Source organism: Silurus meridionalis, chromosome 25 (genome assembly GCF_014805685.1).
Source record: "Silurus meridionalis isolate SWU-2019-XX chromosome 25, ASM1480568v1, whole genome shotgun sequence".
NCBI classification, from domain to species: Eukaryota; Metazoa; Chordata; class Actinopteri; order Siluriformes; family Siluridae; genus Silurus; species Silurus meridionalis.
Window position 1 is genome coordinate 2,658,732 of NC_060908.1, and position 19,582 is coordinate 2,678,313.

At 39.5% G+C, this 19,582-nt stretch overlaps 2 protein-coding genes across 2 annotated transcripts; one reads left to right on the forward strand and one right to left on the reverse strand.

The window, feature by feature from the left end:
- The first annotated feature begins 7,137 nt into the window (after window positions 1-7,137).
- rabepk (Rab9 effector protein with kelch motifs) lies at window positions 7,138-10,793 on the forward strand. The gene is made up of 8 exons (XM_046838912.1): window positions 7,138-7,369; window positions 8,073-8,129; window positions 8,237-8,391; window positions 8,522-8,677; window positions 8,752-8,913; window positions 9,196-9,345; window positions 9,425-9,574; window positions 10,537-10,793. Exons 2-8 carry the CDS (start codon window positions 8,077-8,079, stop codon window positions 10,740-10,742), a joined length of 1,032 nt encoding a protein of 343 aa, XP_046694868.1. The 5' UTR covers window positions 7,138-7,369; window positions 8,073-8,076; the 3' UTR covers window positions 10,743-10,793.
- Window positions 10,794-11,156: 363 nt separating this feature from the next.
- Window positions 11,157-15,050, reverse strand: hspa5 (heat shock protein 5). The gene is given in 10 exon segments (XM_046838911.1): window positions 11,157-12,167; window positions 12,258-12,425; window positions 12,527-12,764; window positions 12,859-12,923; window positions 12,926-13,248; window positions 13,342-13,454; window positions 13,551-13,688; window positions 13,782-14,013; window positions 14,102-14,239; window positions 14,895-15,050. Coding segments are annotated over 9 exon segments (1,959 nt in total). The 5' UTR covers window positions 14,221-14,239; window positions 14,895-15,050; the 3' UTR covers window positions 11,157-11,604.
- Between the last annotated feature and the right edge of the window lie 4,532 nt (window positions 15,051-19,582).

Sequence of the window (19,582 nt, forward strand, 5' to 3'; positions counted from 1 at the left end):
GAAGGCTGAAAAGACAAAGGATGCGAGATGAAGCTGTCGCACAGCCCAGACGGTCTCGCAGTTTAAACCCACACTCAGTGTGTCTGCATGTCTCATTAATCATCTCTAGCTGTCTTAACTTCTATTATCTTTGTCCTCTCTCTCTCTCTCTCTCTCTCTCTTTCTCCCATTCTCCCCCTTCTTTCTCTCTCTTTCTGCCAGTAATTTATTTCAGACCCTGAAGCACCAGCACTAGATTTTTTATTTGTTAAGCATATATATATATATATATATATATGTACAGAAAGCCGCAATCCCAACACATGAGAAACAAAAAGGTTCCTTTAATTCTATTAAAGTCTTTCTGATGGTCACATCTTTTCTTTGTTAGTATGAAGAACAACACTGACACTCACCGGAAGTTGATAAACATATAATAATTAATGGACATTCGGGTCACAAATATGAGGATGGATTCCCTTTTGAGTCTGGTTCCTCTTAAGGTTTCTCCCTCGTACCTTCTCAGGAGGTTTTGCCACTTTCACCACTGGTTAGCTCATTAGGGCTGAAGGTATAGGGATACATTTATGGTCTTTAAATAATGTATTTCTGTGAAACTGCTTTGGGACAATGTATATTGTTATAAGTACTATACAAATAAAATAGAATTGATTTTAATTGCATTAAATTGAATAAACACCAAAACATCCACATACCCTCGATTATTGATTGATCAGGATCATGTTGATTCGTTGTCAATAATATTCATGTGATTAATACAGATGTGTACATTTTAAGAAATAAATAAGAGACAGTACTTTGAGAATGACTGTGTATTGCTGCTATTAAATAAGTGAAAGTGAGCGATTTTAAACACAGCTAGACGACCGGTTTAATGTCAGACAATATTTTCACGGAACGGCCTTTAAGGTGTGGTGGATAAATACAACAAAATAAAATGATACCACCATAAAAACTGTTATTTTCTAAATAGAATAATAAATGTGAATCCACTGTGTTGATTTTTGTTCAGTTTGTTCAGTTTCAGTCAAAAAAAATTACACTAGTAGCCTTCAGGCACTGCAACAAGCAAAAAATGAATTTAATACCTTTAATTAATTAAGGGTTTTATATAAAATTGTATTTAAATTATTTAATAAAATATTTTTTATTAGTGCAGTTCAATTTTATTGATATTATTATTATTATTTATTTCATTAATTTTATTCTTATGTTGAAATAAACATTTAGTCAGTTGACTCATTTTGCTTTATTAATTATATAAATATGAAATGAATATTATTATATTGGTCTAATTTAAAATTGTATTTGTTTGTGTTGTGTTTGGTAAAGCAGGTTAGCAGGCAGGATTTAGCGAATGAAATTGAGGGGGCGGGACATGGCTGCTGACGGACAGGGGAGATGAGGCACACTGAGGTCATGTTTGGATCTCCAACGTGCTCACTGTGTGCTTTAATTGCACTTGGTTTTTATTAGCAGGAGGTCTGAGGGAAAGCCTGAAGCACTTTGGAGCACACACACACACACACACACACACACACACACACACACACACACACACACACTCGCGTCTGTCTAGTTGTCTGTGTGACAGTGAGGATCCTGGCACTGATCCTCTTCTGGTATAAAGGAATTCAGGTCTCTATTTTTGGCTGCTCTTCATATAAAAGTGCACAACAAACGCTGGACACAAATGAGAGGACAGGAAGAGGAGACATCATGCACTGGGACACCATGAATACACTTGGAATTCAAGCATGAAAACACTTGGAGTCCAGACATGTGGTGGTGTTGGTTTTGTGTTTTTTTTATTTTTTTTATAATGAACTGTAGATTTATTGAAAAATGTTTCCCAATTGCTTACGTTTTAGTGAGGGGGGTGAGATTGAGATGGTTTGGACATATGCAGAGGAGGGACATGGGGTATATCAGTAGGAGAATGCTGAAGATGGAGCCACCAGGAAGGAGGAAAAGAGGAAGACCAAGGAGGAGGTTTATGGATGTGGTGAGGGAAGACATGCAGGTAGTTGGTGTGAAAGAGGTAGATGTAGAGGACAGGGGGGTATGGAGACGGATGATCCGCTGTGGCGCCCCCTAATGGGAGAAGCCGATAGAAGAAGAAGAAGATTTTAAAAAATGCAAATGAATGAGGAAATAATTTCGTTAAAACTAAGACCTTTAATTGTAAGAAGCGAATGAAAGTAGGCATTTCATAAAAATCTCATACACAGCTTTAGTATTGAATGTAAAGAAAGATTGTGTAGAATGACTGAAGTGTATAAATCGTAATAATACACTTGTAATTTGGTGCACATGTCTATCCAATGCAAATCTGAGTTCCCTCAGTTGCTATGAATAACAGTGTCTGCTAAATGCTGTATATGTAAATGTCATGTGATTTTTCCACGAAAACATTGTTACATTCTTCCTGATTAGAACAGAATGGTGTCTATAAGAAGAAGAAGGAAAAAAAAACCACCGAACCATGTGGTCATTAGAACCGGACATGACACGGACATGACAACTTGCTATTCTCGACAAAATGTTTCGATTACCCAGCAGCCCTTGGGGCACCCTGTCAGTTAGAGCCTTAGACTGCAGCAGCCGTTGGCTTGTTATCCCCAAATTAGTCCTGCAGCCTCCACGAGAAACCTTCACGCAGCCGTCATTCTTTCCTGTCATTATTCCTCCCTCGCCGCTTTTTGCCTTTCCTTCCACCCCCCCATCATTACAGCTAGAGAGCAGCAGCCAAACCTGTGCACCTTTTTTCCTTCCTTATTCCACCCACTTCCTTTCTCTTTTCTCTCATTATCCATCCCACGCTTCCTTCCAGTCTTTAGTTAGACACAAACTTGTGTGTTATTTAGCAGACAAATCTGACACATCCATCACAGGAGGCAAGTTCTAACGCAGGCAGCGTCTACAGACAACAGCATTGCTGGAGCTTCTTTCTGGAAACTCCAAAAAAGATCCTGAAAATACATCGGGATTGGAGATAAACCCTGGTGATTAATGGTCGGTCTGTGTGTGTGTGTGTGTGTGTGTGTGTGTGTGTGTGTGTGTGTGTGTGTGTGTGTGTGTGATCGTTCCATGATGGACAATGAGTTTAATGGCCTTAATGTTTTTTCCACAACGCTGAAGTGCCTCCTCTCTCCAAGTTCATCCTTCAACATAGTAATGTATTCCAGAATAGTAGTTTTCTTTATTCTCGAACTGTACATTAAAGCGAGAAGCGGTTTGTGGCCATGGCCTAATTTTATCTTTCCAAATAAAAAAAAACATAGCTGCTCCATAATATTTTATATCATGAGTGTGATATTTGTTTGGGTTTTTTTACATTCATGATTTCAGTTATGTTCAAGATTTCTAGTTAAATGAAATCCCATTTGTATTAAAATAAAAAAAGGTAGGATCCGTTTTTTGGATATTTTGGATTCGTCACTTTACAACGACAAAATCCTAAATTGCATAGAGAAAATTAATATAGTTCAATTCAAATGTTCCTAAAATTGGTACCAATGATTTTACTATAAATAAAAAAACTAGGCAAAAGTCACATTTCCCTCCAATCAGAAAAAAAATAAATTCCCAGAAAGTCGTCTGAATACGGTTTTAATTCACATCCAGTTTTTGATTTCACAGTGAATCATGAAGCCCTCTTTATGTCCCCGTGTTCTTCTATGTTAATCCGGTGGAACTAAACAGTTCATTATTGATGACTTTGGCCTTTGAGGCTCATTCACAACAGCATGAATGATTAAATGCTCCTAAAGAGACGAGCTGCTAATTACCCCCCGAAATAAGAGCGAGGAGCGCACCTGAGCTTAGCCACCTGTGCTTTAGTTTAGCATTGCTGTAAGATAAGCCTTATCAAAGGAGTTCAACCCTGCGAGACGGATTTATAGCATTTGTGAATTTGTGGTATGTGCCGAAACAAGCCATGTTATTAGTGTTATTATGTGCAATAAAAATTATAGAAAATGTAAAAAACATATTTTTCTTCTTTCGGCTGCTCCCGTTAGGGGGTCACCACAGCGGATCATCGTTCTCCATAATACCATGTTCTCTACATCTGCCTCTTTCAAACCAACTACCTGCATTTAGACGTCTTCCCCCTTTTCTTTTTCTCCTTCGGCCAACAGCAGCACAATTTCCACCGGTACCCTGTTGGTTAACGATACCTCTGGCGGTTGTTGGTAACCCGGGCCTCGACCGATCCGGTATAAAAGTCTGATTCGTGATCTGCATATTTGATCTGGTACATGTTTTACACTGGATGTCCTACACATTTATCCGGGCTTGAGACCGGCACTAAGAGTTCACTGACTTGTGCAACCCTAATGGGTGGATTGCAGTGTAAAAAGAATATAATACAATAATGATCATTATAAAAATATTGGTAAGAAATAATGTATTAGACAATAATTAACTGTTATAATGATCTAATAATATATATATATATATATATATATATATATATATATATATATATATATATATATATATATATATATGTTAAAATGTTGACTATTATGATTTTCACTCAATAAAATGAAAAAGTGTGGAAAAGTGTAAACTGCTGATGTTCACAAATGTTAATAATAATAAAAAACTATATTAATAAAAAAAAACGACAAGTAATTGAATGTTTTGCATTTTTTCACCCAAACTGTTACAAAATTGAACCGAACTGTGACTTCCAAACTGAGGTACGTATCAAACCCTTAATTCTGTGTATCATTACACCACTAACATACATATATATATATATATGGAATGGGAAGAAATATGATGCTGCAATTCAATATGGTTTCGATAGTTGACTTTTATTTCTTTCATTCAGACAAACAGCAAATTAGCAATTTACTTAAATCCCTTCTGACTTCTAATAACGCATGTCCTCTTTCACACACACGCCTTTATAGTGCACAAAATAAAAAAAGCTAAATCTGTTTCAGGGAAGTTACAGCTCTACCTCTGCCATGTTAATCTGTTTTCTATGTGGCTCTCAGGACATGCCTCGGTCTCCGTAGTATTTTCGAGAGAGAAAATATACATAGAATATTATGTTGTAGTAACAAAAAGAAATGAATGATGGTATTAAGTTCTATTTGTCTGCCAGGGCAATTCAGTGCAGATTTTCTCCTGCTTGATTTTATGTTTCATGCAGAAATCACTCTTTCTGATCAACAGAGGTTCTTGAATTTTGTAACCGATTGGATTATAAACATTGATTTCTTGAACTTCCTGAAAGATCAACTGTGACATGAGGGTTTTCAAACAAATAAAAAGAAAGAGTATAAAAGAAAGAGTGAAAGATTTAGATTAATAAATGTTTATAAATAAAGAAAATTGTGAAACTCACCGTAGGTTTGGAGATAGAAAGAGGATTCTGGAGAATGTGATCGACTGGAGAAGGAAACTCTGTGTAAAGTAGAAACATCCATAACAATGTGAGACACGATCATTACAACAGAAAGCAGAAACCTGAACCTTCACCTCGCAACCTGAGAGAGAGAGAGAGAGAGAGAGAGAGAGACAGAGACAGAGACAGAGAGAGAGACAGAGAGACAGAGACAGACAGGCACAGAAAGAGAGAGAAAATATACTGGAGAGAGAGAGACAGTGAGAGAGAGTGGGAGAGAGATGGAGAGAGAGAGAGAGAGAGAGAGAGAGAGAGAGAGAGAGAGAGACAGAGAGACAGAGAGAGAGACAGACAGGCACAGAAAGAGAGAGAAAATATACCGGAGAGAGAGACAGTGAGAGAGACAGTGAGAGAGAGAGAGAGAGAGAGAGAGAGAGAGAGAGAGAGAGACAGAGACAGAGACAGAGACAGAGAGACAGAGACAGACAGGCACAGAAAGAGAGAAAATATACTGGAGAGAGAGACAGTGAGAGAGACAGTGGGAGAGAGAGGGAGAGAGAGAGAGAAGAGAGAGAGAGAGAGACAGACAGACAGGCACAGAAAGAGAGAGAAAATATACTGGATGGAGAGACAGTGAGAGACAGTGGGAGAGAGATGGAGAGAGAGAGAGAGAGAGAGAGAGAGAGAGAGAGAGAGAGAGAGAGAGAGAGAGACAGAGAGACAGAGAGAGACAGACAGGCACAGAGAGAGAGAGAAAGAGAGAGAGAGACAGAGAGAGACAGTGAGAGACAGTGAGAGAGAGAGAGAGAGAGAGAGAGAGAGAGAGAGAGAGAGAGAGAGAGACAGAGACAGAGACAGAGAGACAGAGACAGACAGGCACAGAAAGAGAGAAAATATACTGGAGAGAGAGAGACAGTGAGAGAGACAGTGGGAGAGAGAGGGAGAGAGAGAGAGAAGAGAGAGAGAGAGAGACAGACAGACAGGCACAGAAAGAGAGAGAAAAATATACTGGATGGAGAGACAGTGAGAGAGACAGTGGGAGAGAGAGAGAGAGAGAGAGAGAGAGAGAGAGAGAGAGAGTTTTTACTTTTACTAAACTTTATTTACACAAGGGATGAATAGAGAGTGTCAGGAGGTAAAAAGAGGGTGAAAGTAGGTGCATAGAGAAATCAGAAGTGAATAGACGATGGCAGGGGGAGTTTAAGAAAACAGGAGAGAATATAGTGGACAAAGGAGGCCTTCCATATGCTTGGTTTGTGTAATGTCTGGAATATCAAAAAATCCCTTAATCCAAAAACATAAGCACAACTGCAGAAATTTCAGCTGTTTGAGAACCATGTGCTCAGAACTTCTCCAACAGCGACCTCTTGTGGTGATTTGGAGTCACTTCGGTATAATGTCGGAAGGGAGAAAGAGGCACTGATGGTTTTCTGTATCTTGTGTGGTGCACTTTAGCCATTGCATGCAGACTTTTGTCATAAAATCCAACATTTGTCGAGAACAGCTGTAAAGTGATCAGACTGCTGTGGCAAAACAAAGTAATCACTATAATGAGCAACATATATTACAAGCAAGTGATGAACAATAAAGAGGAATCATAGTTTTCCTTGAATATTCATTCAATATACCTTGTTGTTGAGTTTTTTCTCTACAGATAAAATTCAAGGCAGATATAAAAAGATGCCTGAAGAGAATTCATGTCATTTATGGGGCGATTCATAAATCCTCCGCTAGAGGGCGACGACAGACACTTCTCACCAACACGCATTCACGTGCGCGCACAACAATCCACAGAAGAAGCGCAAGTTGCCCAGAGAAACATAATTCGGACGGATATAAAATAGCTTTTTGTTCCCTACATTTGTGCCCTGTGTCGTGTTTTCAGTCGGAGAGCATTAAGTGCACTATATTATTAATGTGGACTCATTTGGGACGGAGCCACTCCATGTTCGATTGAGCAGTGTTCGCTGATCTTGTCTTCAGGTGTGTCGTCGATTTTGACAGGTATGTTTATAATCGGTGCGTCTGTTAGAAATAATGATGTCAAATTAATGTAATAGGTCTTTAAATATACAGTGGTATGTGAGGGTGGTGCAGGACATGTATGAGGACAGTGTGACAGCAGTGAAGTGTGCAGTAGGAATGATTGGTTCAAGGTGTAAGTGGGACTGCATCAAGGATCAGCTCTGGGCCCTTTCCTGTTTGCAGTGGTGATAGACAGGTTGACGGACGAGGTCAGACAGGAGTCTCCGTGGACTATGATGTTTACGGATGATATTGTGATTTGTGGTGTGTGTATGAGCAGGTTGAGAAGAGCCTGGAGAGGTAGAGGTACACGCTGGAGAGAAAGGAAAGTTTATAGGACTGTGGTGAGACCTGCGATGTTGTACGGTTTAGAGACAGTGACGTTGAGTAAAAGACAGGAGGTGGAGCTGGAGGTAGCAGAGCTGAAGATGTTGAGATTTTCAATGGGAGTGACGACGATGGACAGGATGAGAAACGAGCCATCAGGAAGGAGGAAAAGAGAAAGACCAAGGAGAATGTAGGTGTAGAGAACAGAGTAGTATGGAGACGGATGATCCGATGAAGAAGAAGATCCATTTACAGTTATGTTTATTGCTACAAAAGATCTGAGATGATTCTCACACCAGCCGACTCTCCTGTCCACAAACATTCATTACGTTTATCGTTCCTTTGCTTTATCCAGACTCATGGAGCTTCTGCCCATCCTCAGCCCGGAAGATAAGCCAAGAGAAAAGCAGTGGTATATGCGTGCGCGCACACACACACACACACACACACACACACACACACACACACACACTTATTATCAGACACTGTTTTGACGTTCTTTTTTCTCTCTAATCCCAGGTATGCTCTGGTTCCCCGAGGTGAAGCTCCAGGACTCAGCGTGGGTCACACATGCACGTTCTTGCCCTCAGCTAATGGGGGAAAAGGACAAATCGTGGTTGTCGGCGGTGCGAATCCAAGCGGCAGCTTTTCACACTCGTTTCTTATAAATTTCGGTAAAATCTCTTCATATTTAACCCCAACAGCTGCACTGCACAGCTGTTTGGAATCTCACTGGAACATTTTTGAAGCATATATTTGATATACTTCAGTTGTACAATTAAAATGATTCAAATTGTTTTTTAGACAGTCACAAATGGGACATTCCTGATTGGGAAGGTCTACAGGCGCGATACGAACACTGCTGCTTCGTGGCCGAGAGCGATCCCGGGAGCCTGTGGGTGTTCGGAGGAGCCGAACAGAGCGCTAACCGGAACTGCGTTCAGGTTTTACACACCACGGGTAATAACTGTACCGTATTACGTGTCGATTCGAAGGTAGATTTTATTACCTAGTTCTTCTGTTTCCCTGTACAGACAGCGCTCCTTGGAGGACAGTGGAAGTGAAAGGGACACTCCCTAGCCCGAGGACATACCACACTAACTCAGCATGTGTTGGAGACAGACTGTTCGTCTTCTCCGGTGGAGAGACGGGGGCCATTCCGGTCACCGACCCCCAGGTGCACGTCTTTGACACAGGTCTGTTCTTCATTTAAAACTTTTTTATGCTACAAATTAGACATTCGTTAATAATTAAGCAGACGCTTCCCCTGTCCAACATATCACCAATACGCTGAAGATTGAATTCATATGAAATGTAATAGAGGTCGATCGATATGAGTTTCTCTCTGGCCGATTTCGATATTTAGAACCAGGGCAGCTGTCGGGGAAACGTCTTTTGTGAGATACTGTATGTCTTCCTCTTCCAATGAAAAATTAATATTTGTGTGTGTGTGTGTGTGTTTGTTTTTCTCTCTCAAGTAACCTGCACATGGTCACAGCCGGAGTGCAAAGGAAAGCCTCCCTCGCCACGGCACGGTCATGTGATCATAGCCGTCGGTTCGGTCATCTACATCCATGGAGGGATGGCAGGAGAGAAGCTCCATTCCGACATGTTCTCTCTGGATACAGGTACGCAGCACACTTCGCTTTACCCACGGCATCAGTTTAAACATTTGCAGGCATTTTCATGTTGTTGTTTTTTTTCCAGAGAGTATGACGTGGGAGCGGGTGAAGGCCAAAGGAGACGTTCCTCCAGGAACAGCAGCTCACTCCGCTGTAGCTTTGGGCAGAAACGTTTATATTTTCGGAGGGATGACGGCAGACGGAGCGAGCAATTCCATGTACAAGTTTCAGAGTGGTATGTACAAGAGATATCATGTTCTTACCATAAGATTTACATATAAAATACATGGAGGTATTGATAGCTCGGTTGGATCGTACATGGCGATAACCGATTAATTAACCAATAGTTTTTTTAAATATATACTGGGGAAAAAAAATCATAAATATCAATTTTAATTAAGTTCTGTACTAATTTACATTGATATTTATGATTTTTTTTTAAAGGATTTTTTTTTTATTAAGTTCATTTTTATTTTATTTATTAACTTTTATTAATGCACTATGAGAGAACAAAGTATATAGAAAAGTCTCTAGTCTCAAAACAAACAGCACGTTGTATCAGTGATTTGCCTCTAGAGGCCGCTATTGTACTGTATAAAGACCGCGCACCTTCTCAGCTGCCCCAGTGCAGACGCAACCCGGAAAAACCAATCCCGAAAGTGTCAATGAATCAGCAAAAGTAATAAATCTGTAGATCTCTAGTATGTATGCAGTAATAATGGTCAGATGAAGCTTTCTTTCATTATAGAAATTTGCATTTAATACCAGTAACTAAATTTACACAAATAACCCCTGTCAAAACTCTTCAGACCCTTCTGTATAAAGCTGTGATTACTTACTCAATTGTATTGCAATCATTTAAGGTTGAGAATCCAAACCTTGTCCTGTCTTTGATCATATTCAGAGTATGTACATGAATAGAGTGCATTTTGTTTCACCTGCACTGAATGTGAAAGTATAAAAAAAAAAAAAAGATAAAAATGCAAGTCAGCACTATTACAACTCTGATAACAAGTGGCTGTGAAAACCAAACATAGATTAGGTAGATCAAGAAAGATTCCTGACACACTCCCACTGGTAAAAGATGTAAAGAAAAGCAACAACTTCTGAAATACAAGCTTATGTGTCATAGGACTGAATATGCAGTTATAATCTTACCAACGATTACTCAAGATTGCACTTCTCTTATCGTCACAGACAAACAACGATGGACTCTGATGAAATTCGAAGGTGACCTTCCACCTAACCGACTGGACCACTCTATGTGCGTCTTGCCTTGGCCGGAAAGGGCAGACGTCAGCCCGGAGGAGAAAGCAGACCGGAAGCATTTGTGCTTTGTGTTCGGAGGCATGGATACTCAGGGGCTCATTTTCAACGACTGTTTGGTTACAGTGTTAACTTGATGCGCTTTACTTCTTTTTTTATATAATAAACAAAACTCTGGTTTAAATCCATATCTGTCAAAGTTCATTTAGAATAGAAAATGTATTTTAATGTATATATGATGGGTAAATTTGACTAGAATTACTTACTAAAAAAAAAGCATGTAAATCATTTAGTATTTATTATAGTACACCATTTTCTTTAGCTGCCATTTTTTTTTTTTACAGCAGAAAAGTTTTTTTGTACAAAACTTTGCCAAAGATGTGGAAACACCATTTTTATTCTTACTGTGTCAGAAAATTATTTTTTTTATATTATAATAGTCCCCAAAAACTTATACAGAGATCATTTGAGGCATAATGATAATCCCATATATGAACTAAAATAGTAAAAATGCAAAGATGAAATGATCAAGCAATGAAGAGAGACAATAGTTTTGTATCAAATGTTTATTCCTGTGAGGTTGCAATAGAAACAAACTCTGCATTTGCCAGATTTAAATAAATAACTTGAACAATGATGTCTGCCCAGAACCCAACACATTCTCTAAAGTCTAACCCCGCCCACCCCAAACCCACCCGAATCCACAGAACTCCTCTCCCACTGCCTGAGAACAGCAGCAAGCCTCAGTCCAGGCTGACTAAATCTCCACCTCAGTGAAGAGCAACATCTTACTCTCTCTAAATGCTCAAAGTCCTTTCCAGAAGTAAGTGATTTTATGGTTGCCCCAACCCTTTATACCTTCCCTCACAACTGTCCATCAAATACAGCAAATATGTACACCAGTCCACCTTTTTTTTTCCCCCCCAGAGAGGGCAAGGGCATATCAGGAGGGGGCGTAAGGGGAAAAAAAGCGACTTCAGATAGGAATCGCGCCGCAACCTACAACTCGTCCTTCTCGTCATCGCCGCCCTCTTCTGGTGGTGGACCGCCGGCGCTGCCGTACAGCTTGCTGACGATCGGCTGGACGATTTCTTCCAGCTCCTTCTTCTTGGCCTGGAAGTCTTCGAGGTCGGCGTCCTGGTGGGACTCGAGCCACTCAATCTTTTCCTCCACGGCTTTCTCGATGGTCTCCTTGTCCTCAGAGGACAGCTTGCCACCCAGCTTCTCCTTGTCTCCAATCTGGTTCTTGAGCGAGTAGGCGTAGCTCTCAAGCTCGTTGCGGGCATCAATGCGCTCTTTAAGCTTCTTGTCTTCGTCAGCGAAACGCTCTGCGTCGTTCACCATGCGCTCGATGTCTTCGGGGGTCAGTCGGTTCTGGTCGTTGGTGATGGTGATTTTGTTCTTGTTGCCCGTGCCCTTGTCTTCAGCGGTGACCCTTAGGATACCATTGACGTCTATTTCAAATGTGACTTCGATCTGAGGGACACCACGGGGTGCTGGGGGGATGCCTGTTAGGTCAAAGGTGCCCAGGAGGTGGTTGTCTTTGGTCAGAGGACGCTCACCTGGAGGGGGGGACAATTTTTTTATTTGAAAACATTCAGCTTAATTTATGAAAATCAGTTTAGCGTAAAAATAATGTTTAACAATCTTACCTTCATAAACCTTGATTGTTACAGTTGGCTGGTTGTCAGAAGCTGTAGAGAAGATCTGAGACTTCTTGGTGGGTACAACAGTGTTCCTAGGGATAAGTTTAGTCATGACACCTCCAACAGTCTCAATGCCAAGAGTCAGAGGGCACACGTCCAAGAGCACAATGTTTCCTGTGGATGTGATAAAACTTCATCAGCTAAATTCTATAAACTGGAGAAGTTTCACAACAAATTTTACACAAAAAATGTTCCAAATATTCCAAAAACCTCACCTGTATCTTCTTCTCCGGACAGCACTCCGGCCTGCACAGCAGCTCCGTAAGCCACAGCCTCATCAGGGTTGATGCCTCTTGATGGCTCTTTGCCATTGAAGAACTCCTTTACCAGCTGTTGGATCTTGGGGATACGAGTGGAACCACCCACAAGGACAATCTCATGGATTTCAGACTTCTTCAGGTCAGAGTCTTCCAGGACTTTCTGCACGGGTTTCATGGTGGAGCGGAACAGATCCTGTGAGGGAAGCAAAATACAAAAGATTATTTCAAAGCCAGTTTCACCTGCAGGATGAAATGTAATTTTAGCAGGACCTGCAAAAAGATCTTACCATGTTGAGCTCCTCAAACTTGGCACGAGTGAGAGTCTCAGAGAAGTCCTCACCCTCGAAGAAGACTCGATCTCGATGCGGGCCTGGTGCTGAGAAGAAAGGGCTCTCTTGGCCTTCTCGACTTCACGACGCAGCTTCTGTACGGCACGGGTGTCCTTGCGCACGTCCTTTCCGGTCTTCTTCTTGTACAGCTTGATAAAGTGGTCCATGACGCGCTGGTCGAAGTCTTCGCCGCCAAGGTGAGTGTCTCCGTTGGTAGCCACCACTTCGAAGACGCCGTTATCGATGGTCAGCAGGGACACGTCGAAAGTACCACCGCCGAGATCGAATACCAGGATGTTCTTCTCCCCGTCCTTCTTGTCCAGACCGTATGCGATGGCAGCAGCAGTTCTGCAACAACAACGTTGAACATCTAAGTCATCTTGACACAAGAAATTAGAATATCAAAGCGTTCAAGAATCTGAAAATGTGGGAGGGGCTTACGGCTCATTGATGATTCTCATCACGTTCAGGCCAGCGATGATACCGGCGTCCTTAGTGGCCTGGCGCTGAGCATCATTGAAGTAGGCGGGGACGGTAACCACAGCATGTGTAACCTTTTTTAAAAAGAAACAAAATGAGGTGAATACAACTTGCATGTAGTATAATTTTATTTTAATTTACAAATAATAAAAAAATAAACCACCACTTACTGTCTTTCCCAGATAAGCCTCTGCAGTTTCCTTCATCTTAGTAAGCACCATGGCAGAGATTTCCTCAGGGGCAAAGGTCTTCAACTGGCCAGCTCCAACCTCCACCTGAATATAGGGCTTGGTTTTCTTCTCAATAACCTACCATTTAAAAAAGAAGGGAAAAAAACATCAAACAAGGATTTCGGTACAATATTTCTACAGAAATCATTATCACCTGATTGAAACCCTCACCTTGAAAGGCAGATATTTGATGTCCTGCTGCACAGAGGAGTCGCTCCAAGTACGACCGATCAGCCTCTTGGCGTCGAAGACCGTGTTCTCGGGGTTGGAAGTGAGCTGGTTCTTGGCTGCATCTCCGATCAGACGCTCTCCCTCGCTGGTGAAGGCCACGTAGGACGGAGTGATGCGGTTACCCTGGTCGTTCGCGATGATCTCGACACGGCCGTTCTTGAACACTCCAACACTAAAGAAAAAAAAAAGGAGTTTTAGACACCATTCATCCAAATGGAATGAAATGAAAAAAGAAACAAGGCCAGGCCCTGCACGCTTACCAGGAGTACGTGGTGCCAAGGTCGATGCCCACTACAGTGCCCACATTTTCCTTCTTGTCATCATCATCGGCGTACACACAGCCGACCACCACCAGCAGGACCAGGCCCAGTAATCTCATGATGATCTCAGTTTACGACCTAGAAATAAGAAATAGGTATAAAAATATTAGATTCGTACATATTAGGGTCAAGGAAAGGGGCTGAACTTGAAACCACGTGGGTTAAAGACATACAGGTGGGAGAAAACCCTAAAATAACCAAATGTGATTAAAATGCATTTGTAATTAATTAAAACAGGTCTCGGATAAGGAGTTACGCAGGACATTTTTACAAAGTAAAAACAAACCATTTGCATTGCAAAGCTAGCAAGATAGTTTCCTAGCAATAAATCCATCATGCTAGCGTGTTGAAACCAAAATGGAGCTGTATGTTCTTTCGCTGTTAATGCTAAAAAAATACCTTAAATAATAATAATTATAATAACAATGATGTAATAAATCGCTTTTCCTTATTGCGGGACCTGAGCTATGCTAAGGCGCAGGCTAAGTCTAAGGCTTTTGCTAGCAAAACCGTTAGCAGCTATAGAAAACGCTAGAATGTGCGCGAGACGTCCCGCTGTATCGTCAGTGAAATGACAAAATTATATCAAATTATATCAATAGTCTTATTATTAGGAAGCAAATTGTAATTGTTAAACCTCCACTTCCATCTTCCAATATGATTAAATCACAACGTAATGCGTTTCTAACGAACCCGTAGGACGAACGAGGGGGAAAAAAAATAAACAACTTACCCTAAATATTGTATTAGATGAAAATGGAGTCGCCCGATACAGAAGGATCTGTTACTACCGATCAATCTGTCTTTAAACACCGACTCTCCTCGTCTCTTCTCTTCGGCTCGTTCTGTGTGATATAAAATCGGGATGAATGACGGCGCCCGTATATATGCCGTCGCCGCTTTCCCGTCGTGGAGCCTCGCTATTGGTCCGCGGGCGTCTCGTTGGAAGGCGCTGATTGGCTGAGAGCGGCACGCTGGCTTTCCCTCATTGGCACACGTGCCGGCATGTGTGACTTCACAACCATGGAACGCGCCTCGCGCTCTGATTGGTCGACGCGTGTGGCGTTTTTTTTTTTTGCTATCGTTCTGTTCTTTTTTTTTTTGTAAAGACCCGGAAACCGAATTCTCCTTCGGTTTGAATGTTACAGTCTGTTGCGTGTGAACCAAAAATTTGTGGTTTTTAAACATACAGCAATGACATCAACCAAACACCAAAACATTACCTATCAAATAAACACTCAATCAAATTCAATGCACATTGATACGTGTATAAAATAATACACATTGCATTATATAGAATATTCTGAAGGAAACACATGCTGCATTACGATACAATTTTGCAGTTTCTACGGTCACGATACGATGTTTGACGATATCGATGTTGTCGGTCTGTCTGCTGAGATAGTGGTTATACGATACGGTGTGATTTAATATCCTCCGAATCACATGTAAACAACTTTTCTTGCCTGATGATGATGACGATCATGCAGATGATGATGAAGGAAGTATGAGAAGGACAAGTTTAATTATCAGAGTCACACACCAGTTTAGAAATATGATTATTGTTCACACAAACTTTATCTGTCCATTCGAATGCAAATCCAATTAATAATAAATAATTTTGATCTGATTCATGCTGTAGTCTATCGTCTATCTATCTATCTATCTATCTATCTATCTATCTATCTATCTATCTATCTATCAATCAAAATTGTCTATGTATTTGTTTGTCCATTTATTAAATGTAATTTATATTTATGATGTAGTCTATTGTCTGTCTATCTATCTATCTATCTATCTATCTATCTATCTATCTATCTATCTATCTATCAAAATTGTCTATGTATTTGTTTGTCCAATTATTAAATGTAATTTATACAGTACACAGACTGTACACACACACACACACACACACACACACACACACACACACACACACACATTGGAGTTAGCGGATTCAATTCAGATAATGATTCAGTGATCTGCCAATCAATAACCATTAATCTCAGTCCACTGATCCAACAAGAGTGTAGGTTACATCAGATATTTATATCAGTCAGAGGTTCCCTGATCATGACTCATTTTCCTTCAGAGTGATTCATGAATCCAGTTGACTTACTTACCTTTTCATATTTTAGTCTTGGCTGAATGTTTAGATGAGACATGAGTTAAAGCATGTATGATGAAAAGAAAGTCATTAGAGTGTCATTATTTGTGTAACAACCTCCAGAGTCATTCATTCACATGACAGTCCATTACATAACAATAACCTTAATAGCTTTATATTTAATTTAATATACTGGATAATGAAAACACAAAAGAGCTTGTGGGATTAAAAGTGATTTATCGGTATCACATAATAAAGGCTGAGATGGATGAAAGTGTAGATATTTATTTTAAAGGTGCAAACGTTCAAACATGACAACCACGAATGCCAAAGAGTGGAGTGCAAGGTGAGGCTATATACATGTCACAATTATTTGTGAATGTGAATCAAATGCAGAGATCATGTGACATGACAGATGAGGGTGCAGTGGCTGATGGGAAACTGAGTCTCTTAGCATAATCTGTACAATTTGTAAGCGAGAAACAAGATTAGAAATCAGATTAGATTAGATTGTATTTGGGCAGAATATACGTTTTTCTTTAGATATTCTTCAATCTGACAGATAGAAGTAAGAGTTATAATATTTTGTTGTAAAATATACTAAGATTCTTGTATGGAGATTATTTGTCTGTAAATTGCAATTGTTTTGTTACAGAGTTTAGAGTTACTACATAAATTATAATATATTAGAAGAAGTGGGTTAATATGATTTTTATATCAGAAAATATTTTGTTACACACTTTGACCAATCAGAATCAAGAATTCTGTATTCAATCATAATGCTATAATGACTCTAGCTATCTTAAATATTAATATTAGCCTCTGTATGGTTAAATATGTGTTAAATTATCTGATTATTGATTAAAAGAAAAGTACAGTAGTCATTGCTCTCAGCACTGAGTACAATTTTGCATCGATGGAGATCATTATTTCTCCTCTGGGCTTGCTGATTTCCTTCCATTTCCCAAAAAAACACAGTGAGGTGTATTGTGTATGCTAAATTGAGTGTGTCCACTGTGATGGACTGGAATATCATCAAAACCATTTTTTTTCACTTTACACTTATACAGTATTCCCAGAATAGGCTTCGGATCCATTTACGGCTTACTGAGGATAAATGCATAAATCACTTTCCATTGAAAATACATTAAAATAAAGGTCTGTCTATTTAACATGTTGGTTGCATTCCCATATTCTCAATCTCGGCTGTTTACTTTGACAGAGGATTGGAAAATGGCTTGCTGGTGAAATTAGTAGCATTAATAAGCGGACATGAGACATTTCTCCTGAGACGGACACAAAAGCCTGAGATAGCGATCGCATAGATACTAAAGACTATAACTCCAACAATGTAAAGGCAATGAATATTTGTGCGAATGATGGAAGCTGTTTATTGTTATCTGTTTTTGATCCCCCCTCCTTATCTGCAGCGGCTTAAGGCAGATTTTGAAAATCCATTAATACCTTGATGAATAAGAGCTTCTGACTTGTATGATTACAAGGGATTTGTTGTGGAAAAGAATAGGAATGTATAATAGCTGGTGTGCCTTACGAGAGACGCTGCTTTTCAGTGATAAGGTGTGCTCAAGATCCTCGTTTATGCCACTTATAGCCCATCCACAGATGATGTTTAACATCTCACAGTTTAGGCCATGGAGCCAGGGTTTTGTGTAACGATCATACAAACACGCTAACCTGAGTATATCCTCTTGAAGCGCCATGGTCAACAAATCAAGGTCTCTAATGCCAGACAATTTATCTTTCTTCTAAATCCACAAGAAGAAGGATTTTCAGGGACCCTTGCACCCCTCATTTGATACAGTGAATCAGATTTCATTTCAGCCCAAAGCCAGATTAGCTGAATCTCCTGTTCTCGCTAACACCTTCACAAAACTGCCCAGATTAGATGGGATTTTTTTTTTCTTCAGCCACTTTATACTTTTTTGTGCTTTCTGTATAGGGGGATTATGTTTTGTTTCCTTTCTTTAATCTATCGAGTAAATGGAGGGTTTGACACGAAGCACAAGGAGCAAAAAGAGAGAGAGAGAGAGACAGAGAGAAGAGAGAGAGAGGCAGAAAGATTCTGTTTTATATGAAAGTCTGCTTCTTTAGAGTCCCAGAGCAGAGGAGCGCAGCAGACCATGGAGATGGAAGAAGCTCACATGGAAAAGAAAATGTTTGCCTTCAGCATTGACAGCATTCTCAGCAGGACGTTTGAGAAAAGTGACAGGAGCAAAGTAAACACAGCTTCTGACACACGACTCTCTTCTAAGGATGGTCCGAGTCTGGAGTCCGGCATGAGTAGAAATCCTGTGGAGCCTCCTCATCACGTCTGTGTGTGCTGCTGTTATTGCTCACACTGTGGAGAAATGCTCCAGACTGATTACCTGCCTGCTATGTGTAAGACTTTCTCTTTAATTCTCATAACCTCATGATAACTCTAACTAATGTCTAACTAATGTTTTTAGGTTATTATATTATTTTATATATATATAAATTATTTTACCTTGTACATTGGGAAAAATAAATATTCATTTAAAAAATCTTTGTAATTACTGAAAGAGTTTATAAGAATCAGCAGTATTTTGATGTAAACTCAGACCATATGTTAACATCAATGCAGTAATATTAATATTAATATATAAATATGACAGGGCTTTGAACTGATTATCACAATTATAACATCTGTTCAATTCCACTAATGTTTGCTTAAATAGTAAATAATGTTATTTTATTCTTGTTTAATATGTTATATATCTGTATAATATACATTAATTAATGTCTTCATCTAATTTGGATTAAATGGTTGTATAAAAAAATTCATGTTTATTAAAAAAAACTAAGTGACTGCAGTTTAAGACTGTTGAATAAGTAAATATTAAGACATATCAGTGTGCTGTTATATTATATTTTCCAAAGTCTTTTATTTCCTGTATACTGCAACAATTTGCCAATTATAATTTAATCAAATTGAATCATGAGCAGCGTGTCAACCTTTTCTGACTTTTTGGTGTTATTTAACTGTTAAATTCCTCTTAATGTTAATAATGACCCAAAAAAATAAAAATAATGCAGCTTGTACACAGAAATCAAAAAAGTCCATCCTGGAAAATTTCCCATGTTGGAAAACTTCTATAAATGTTAATTTACTGTCACTATATTAGTAACTAATGATTAATAATTATCAACTTCATTAAAAACGAAATAAAACCTGTAAAAACGTGCTCTTGTTATGCATAAATTTCATTGTATTTATGTTTTTATCTGCTGTGTGAAGTCAAAGTCTAGAATTTCTACCTTCATTTATCTCATTT

Excerpts from the sequence above, each read along its gene's own strand:
- rabepk (XM_046838912.1), top strand. The coding sequence starts at position 8,077 with ATGGAGCTTCTGCCCATCCTCAGCCCGGAAGATAAGCCAAGAGAAAAG. Across the intron at positions 8,392-8,521 it reads CTCGTTTCTTATAAATTTCG|ACAGTCACAAATGGGACATT; the intron begins GTAAAATCTCTT and ends ATTGTTTTTTAG. Across the intron at positions 8,914-9,195 it reads GGTGCACGTCTTTGACACAG|TAACCTGCACATGGTCACAG; the intron begins GTCTGTTCTTCA and ends TTCTCTCTCAAG.